This window comes from Photinus pyralis, unplaced genomic scaffold (genome assembly GCF_008802855.1).
Source record: "Photinus pyralis isolate 1611_PpyrPB1 unplaced genomic scaffold, Ppyr1.3 Ppyr1.4_LG7, whole genome shotgun sequence".
Classification (NCBI taxonomy): domain Eukaryota; kingdom Metazoa; phylum Arthropoda; class Insecta; order Coleoptera; family Lampyridae; genus Photinus; species Photinus pyralis.
In genome coordinates this window covers 41,978,848-41,986,207 of record NW_022170738.1, presented here as the reverse complement: position 1 = coordinate 41,986,207, position 7,360 = coordinate 41,978,848, and the positions used below count along the sequence as shown (strand labels likewise).

The 7,360-nt window shown below is 38.4% G+C and overlaps 1 protein-coding gene across 1 annotated transcript; it reads left to right on the top strand.

Moving 5' to 3' along the window:
• The first annotated feature begins 714 nt into the window (after positions 1-714).
• Positions 715-7,119, top strand: LOC116177248 (homeobox protein Nkx-2.5-like). Its single transcript, XM_031496166.1, has 2 exons — positions 715-1,247; positions 6,654-7,119. The coding sequence occupies exons 1-2, from the start codon at positions 803-805 to the stop codon at positions 7,082-7,084; spliced, it is 876 nt and encodes a 291-aa protein (XP_031352026.1). The 5' UTR covers positions 715-802; the 3' UTR covers positions 7,085-7,119.
• Positions 7,120-7,360: the final 241 nt, after the last annotated feature.

Below are 7,360 nucleotides of genomic sequence, written 5' to 3'. Positions count from 1 at the left end.
TAATACCGTACTCGAGATTAACCTAATTCCCTCTAATTATTATAAAACACTCGGTTCAAACGGAAAATAAAACATTCTTTGTATGCACATGTACCCACAATATCGTGCTTGGCGGACTGAAATCATGTAAGGTGGCGCCAAGACTCTGTTCCCAGCGTGTGTGAGGCGCTCGATTTTACATAAACCAGATGACCACCACAATCCCAGTACGGGCGAGCCGAAAATGAAGGCATATTTGTGTAATAAGTAATAATATCATTTGAAAAAAATTCAAATCCACCAAAAATAAACAAATGGTTACTGTAAAACTAAATGCAAAACACACAAAGTAGAACGTTGGAAATTTGATATCCACAGTCAAACTTTTCTTTTAAGATTCCAAAGTTGGACAATTTACCTAAATAATTTAATCGAAACCTCCAAATTAGAAATCAATCAATTATAGCATTAAGTTACAATCAATTTCGTATCTCAATATTAACATAAGCAGTGCTCTGATTGGAGGAAAGGCGTGCTTTTAGTGCACGTCAAACAACACCGAAAGCTCTACATAATAACGTTTTACGGTCTAATATGCGCCCCCACGTTTCGGTACTGACCATCGATTAACAAATTCGAGCTCTATTAAAAGTAAACTTTAGGAGCCTACGAATTTCGTGCTACTTATAGGGATTTTTGAACCGTTTGGTTGTTATAATATCCTGATTAGCTCTTAAAGACAATTTAATGCATATGATTTCTCGCGCGGTGCGGTGGTGCGTGCATTATTTTGCGTGCGTTTAATTTCGTATTATCAAGAACAATGATGGACCCGACGTTTCATAGTGGTGATAATTTCGAAAATTGTGACACGACGACGAACTCTAGCTGTCTAACGACGCCGTTTTCGGTGAAAGATATTTTAAATTTAAATATTTCGAGTGACACTGACTTTGGATGTTCTAGTTTGAATTTTGCGAGTTTAAACAGTATTAAAAATGAGTATGGGCAGTATGAGGAGTTTAACTCTTTTTCGCAACAGCCCCATTGGGATAATAACTACGTGGTGCCAACTTACGATCATTACAATTATAACTTTTATAATCCGTCCGAAACGAACATTAAGTGCGAACCAAATTACGCGAACAAAAATTTCGTTTGTGACACTTCATACGCAGCCCCTTCTCACGTTCAACAATTAAGTAATTTGTGCATACCATATCAAGATAGAAGTAAGGAGAGCGAATTTACCGGAATGGAAAGTCCAAGTAAGTATAATATCCATTCTAGGACCAAAACTTTGGAGCAACATTAATTGCTACATTGGCATGGTGACCTGATAAACATTTTTTGCTACGAAACCTTGTAACAAATTTGCTTATAAATAGGTCGCAACAAATAATAGATATTTGCGACTTCTGAAATAGACATGCAAACTCTTTTTTAAATATTTCTGGGGTGTTTTACACTTACAAGTAAAAAAACTTATTAAAGATAAGCAAAACTGGTTAAATGTTGTCTTATCTTATATTCATTGATAAAAGGATTTCTCTGTTAAATGATCAGAACAGAACCCGTGCAAAAAAAACATCACGGTTCTATATGTACCATTTTGGGAGCTGTCATCTGTATTCATATTTATATTCATTTACTATTGTTGCTTTACAGAGTACAAAGTAGGCAACACCATGTGCCTAATACGTATTTTTACATGTGTATTATTATACTTTTTTGGACAGTATCGAGTGACTGTCGAATTGTTTTTAGAAGTTCGAGTTAAGCACGGTTTCCCATGTAAACAAAAATTCCTAATGTGATTCGACGGTCACTCATTTTTGACCGCTATGTACGTTGCTACAATACAGTCATCAAAGACCATAATATTTTAAGTTCATAATATCAACCTTCACCAATTATTACTTAATTCTTAATCCTTAATTTCACGTGATATTAGTGACAAGCCGATTATATAACAATAAATGTTTGGTCCATGATGACTTTGATGTCGACTTAGAGGCTTAGTGCTGAATTTGGCCATTGGGATCTCTGTAACGGTGAGAGGTACAGTGTTGTTTAAATAGGGGCAAAGTTGCTCCTTTTTGTGACTAAAAAAAACGCATTTGAAAATTTTGAAAACTCTTTGAAAATCACTGACGGATCACCGAAAAACTGAAATTGTCAAATTTCGTTTATATTTCCCTAGCTTAAACGGTATAAATGGCCGGTTTCAGGCAGGCTATACCACTTTCTTATTTCTTATGAGCGCCATATTGGTATTTTACGGAATAAGAAAAATAATGACGGGTCGCACAAATTTACAAGATCATGTTTTACATTCATTTCTCAACAAAATATCCACGGGTAACTAGATCTTTCTGAATCACCATGGCTATAATGGCGTGTTTTGGAAATTCTGATCACAGATTCAGATTCTCCGAAAAAAGTGCCCATAGAAGGTGCGAACGGGAACCGTTCATTTCCGACCGTTTAAGATAGGGAAAATGAAAAAGACATTTTCAAGTTTTTCGGTGATATCTCATTTATTTCAACAATTTGAAATGCAGTTTCTTGTCACAAAAAGTGGCAACTCTGCCTCCATTTAACCTTACACTGTATCTCTCACCGTTACAGGGATCCCATTGGATCGCCACGAATTTGAACTACCATGTATTTTCCTACATTGCAGCTACCAAATGGTCGTATGAGAGACCCAGACCCAACCTGACAATTTTAATAATGGAAGTGCATGTGGATCAAATAATATAATAATGAAATAATAAATCATATATCTTCGGAAAGGGTCCATGGTTTGTACACCCCTCAAAAAAGAGACAGCGACATCGCCAATCGATTTCTACGAGTTCAAGGATCGGTGCTATTGAATATGAGCCGAATTAGAAGTCGTGTTTCCGAATGCGAACTGCGAGTGTCAAAAATTTAATACTGAAATTTGCAAATCGTATGCGACTTTTCGTATCTTGTTGTCTCACCACCTTGTCAAAAACCACATTGATTACTTGTGCTAAAAATGTACGAATATCCTCACAAATGAAATTGAAACAAAATGCGTTAACCTGGTGATCTTACGAAAGTCTTCAAGTAGGTGTGATTTGCCCATGATCTCGGTTAATTTAAAAAGTAATTAATGAAACCAATACAAAAGGGACGATTTTTAGACGCTTCTATAATTCGGTTTCAGGGGTTTGGAGTTTAATGGCATCAGCATAATCGAGACTAAATGGGGCGTAGCGGTCATTTCTTTTGTGAGTTGCGACTGCCAGTTTCATAATCTTATGTTTGAGTGTCACTTAATTAATTTATATACATGGTGTTCTATTTATCTTTAGACAGTCGATTATTGCGGAAACTAGCGGGAATATCAAAACATGATTTATATAAAGTATTTTTCATATGAAGGGTCTCTTACGGGTCAAGTGTAGAGCAACTTAATTTTTTGAAATACTATAGGTACTTTTATTGAATATTCTTATTCTAGATCGGAAACTGTATAATAAACTTTCGTGGGAAAGATTTGCACATACATGGAAAAAAACGGTTCGACAGTTTTGTTCCTCAATACATACCGAGTATACCCGCCAAAACTAGTCGTCTTGGATTCATGTTGAAAAACTCCCAGATACCAAATTTCGTCGAGATCGGATTTTTTCGCGCCCCCTATTATATGGGTGTATTATCTTAGGGAATAGTGTTTTGGACATATATTCACAAAATCATAAAGGGCAAACCCAAAAATTTATGTAAAGCCGCACATTCCATCACTTTACCTGTTATGGGTCCTAAGAAAGAAATTGTAGAAGCGCAAATTCAGAGGCTTTCAGGTTGTCAAACGATACATTTTGGACCTTTATCTGGCCCCACCACTGAACTATAATTATACTGGAACGGGCACTAGCGGTCTCTGCCATAGGCACGTAGCGCGCCGAGAGAGAGATAGTGCAAGGGGGATTTCTGTGACGGTCACTCATCAGGAAACTGATCATTTAACCGCATTTATTTTATGATCTACTGCGCATTCTCTGCAACTCTAGAGAGTAAGAACTAGGCATGCAAAAAAAGTAGTGAAGGAATCAAAGCAAGCATTTTTCTTATATAAATCTCATCGGCTCCCAAAGGTTCCAGCGTTCTTTCTTTAATTTTTTAGAAACCACAACATAAAAATTGAGTTTTACTTAGGTTTTTGGACTTCTGAATAAAAATGTTTCTGAAATTCCTACTCTAGGATAGTGCAACCCTAAACGAAGGTTATGTATAAAGTAGTTATCTTTGTATACTCATTTTTTCGACATTCCTAGAAGAGAACAACACAACATCACATCTCGCATTTATCTGGGTATAAAACCTTACTTCCTTATTGTTGCTCTTTGCTATATTTATCTTTAAATCGGCTCCACCGCTTGAACTGCCGCGTCCTCTCTTTATCTGGTTCCTTCAACCATTTGGATATAATTTTGAACAGCTTTCTATTTGAGGAAGGGGTTCAAAAAAATTCTTTTTAACACGTTTTTGTATTTGTCTTGTGCGGCTATCGATTGCGAAACGTGTTAAAAAGACAAATACAAAAACGTGTTAAAAAGAATTTCTTTAAACCCCTTTCTCATTACACAACACGTTTTAAAAACCACGATGGAGCAATACATCAGTCGAGCTTTCCATTTGTCTGGGCATTGTAGCATCAATGGAACTATGTTCGTTACTTCCACTCCATGGTAAGCTGCCATCTAGGCGCATCCCATCGTGGGCACTCTAACACCGCGTGCCCCTCCCAGTCTCTACCTCGCTTTGTGATATGTACAGATAGGTCCCGATGTCTACGTGGACTGTGAGGAATTGAGTGAGTTCATACGATACCTCCGCTTGTCTACGTTTTGTTCACGTCATCACATCTTGAATGAGCGTTTTGGTCCATGACTGTCTTGTTTTCTATTCTCTTTATCATTCTTCTAATGTTTCTCTCCTCGTTCTGTCTATACTTTTCTCCTCTACCAACAATTTTAAGGGTATAGTGCTGGATAATACAGACTTTATTGGATACTGTGCGATATGCCCGTACTCAGCGCTATCTTCCTCTGCAGTTTGCCTAGGTTGCTTTTAGTACATTTAAATTTTGTAACCATATTTCGCTCCCGTGCAGTACCACGTTGTTAACGATGCCAGGAACCGCCTTTTGCTCTCCTGTTAGCCACCAAAATTATAGAATAATTGTTGTAGGCTCGTACTTGCTTTCTCTGCCTTTTCTATATGTCTCGTATATTCCAGGCTTCTATCCAGTCTGACTCCTAGTATGTCTTTTCTAGCGGGATCTCAACTGTTCTCACCCGTAAGCTGGCAGGGAGAGGCCTCCTCCTTCCGGCCATCAGTGTAGAGTTAGTTTTAGCACCTACCAATTCTAGGCCCTTTTCTTCCATCCAGCTTTTTGTCCTCCTCGCGACTTCATGCGTCTCTAATATTGCTTATTGCTTCAGCACAACGTAATAAGCCATGTTTCATAAAAGTGACCCCAGAACCGAACCTTTTGGTACCCCTCAGTGAATCCGCAGTGTAAATTTTGCTTCTGAACGTAACCTAGCTCGCACTATTCTGTTCGTGAGACGATCACCTGAGCAGGGACCGAATTTGACTCCTTTTTTGGTATTAGGTGAGGACTATAATTGCCCTCTTCCATATTTAAGGGCTGTCCCCTATATTTACGAGGTTATCTAAAACATTTCGCAGTACGTCCAGGGCGGCCTTACCTAGTAAATCTGCTAATTCAGCGAGAAACCATCTGGGCCCGACGTTTTTCATTTTTGCATTTTTTTTGCAGTCTGGATAATTTCTTGGTTGTGTACAGTCTGCCTTTGAGACTTGGTCTTTCCTTATCTTTCTTTCGTACTCACGGGAAAAGCGCCTTAAGTTTTTCAATTATCTTTTCATCTTTACCGACCACTCTCTCCTTACCCCCAAGCTTCCCTGCTATCTAATACGCTTGACCCCACTCGTCTCCGTCCAATTCCTGGCATAGATTCTTCCAACCACGCCTTTTCTTTACTTCTATCATCGTTTTATACACCCTTTTCCTATCACGATGCTCCTCTTCTAAAACTTGGTCGTCTTTGCCTTTCCTCGTTGCTCTAATAGCCCACCTCCAGGCCTCCACACATATTTTCATCACCAATATGTGACTCCTTTCCTAACCCGTCTGCTCATTTTGTAAGCAGTTGCTCCAGCTCAGACGGCGTACGTAATAAGCGTGTTTTCTTTTCCGGGAACTTTTCCACGTTTAACTTCCTGCTATCCCATGTGGCCTCCTGTTGGTTGTTATGAGCCTTGGGTTTCAGAGGTTGCCATCTTCTCCCCTACTTCGGTCCCCGTCTGTTGGCGTTTCTCGACCCCCAGGAGTACTCATCTTCTGCCGGTTAACTCACGCATAATTTCTTTTCATTTCGTCTTTTTCACTGTATCTGAAAATCTCCGATAATTGCATTTTTCCTTGAAGTACGGTCATTTGGACCACCTATACTTTATGTAGATGCGCAAAAAATTTATTATTCATAATAAAACCTCAAGTACCTACTTCTTTGCGTAAGTGAAGTATGAAAAAGTGAATATTTTTTCACGTCAAAAAGCTACAATTTCAATTTTGCCGAATCAATAACGTTCGTTTCTTATTTCAGAACACCAGCAAGTAACAAGTTCAAAAACAGAACTCCGCAAATCGCACCGTCAGCGGACAAAGCGAAAACCGCGTGTACTTTTCAGTCAAGCTCAGGTATACGAACTGGAACGCCGTTTTAAGCAGCAAAAGTACCTTTCCGCACCGGAACGTGAACAAATGGCTCAAGGATTGAAACTGACATCGACACAGGTCAAAATTTGGTTCCAAAACCGACGCTACAAGTGCAAAAGGCAGAAATTGGAAAAAGGCATCGACCAAGAAAAATCGAAGTTGCCGATAAACACCAACGTCTCCAGCTCGACGTCCGGATATTGCCTAACGAATCAATATCAGACGGGATACAGCTACGGTACCGGCAATTTAAACGAATTCGGCAACTGTAACGACAACAGTAATTTTAACATTAGATTTAACGACTTTACATACTAGTGGTAGTTTTACATAAAAAATGTATAAGTTTACAAATACGGTTATTATAATAAAACGATTTTTGTATGTGAGTGTACCTGCCAGAAGGGTTAGTGGATGGATATTCTAACATATATTACTTTATCATTCGCTGCCAAAAGCTTTTAGGTTAAAAGGTGATCTGGTGCTGACTACTTGAATTTTTCGCTGTTATTAAGCACATGAAACAGTAGGTCAGATAAGAATACTATTAATATGTGAGGTATATAAATTAGGAGAATAATATTTAATTATAGC

Coding starts and splice junctions, on each gene's coding strand:
- LOC116177248 (XM_031496166.1), top strand. CDS start 803: ATGATGGACCCGACGTTTCATAGTGGTGATAATTTCGAAAATTGTGAC. Junction 1,248..6,653: donor TACCGGAATGGAAAGTCCAA/GTAAGTATAATA, acceptor TTCTTATTTCAG/AACACCAGCAAGTAACAAGT.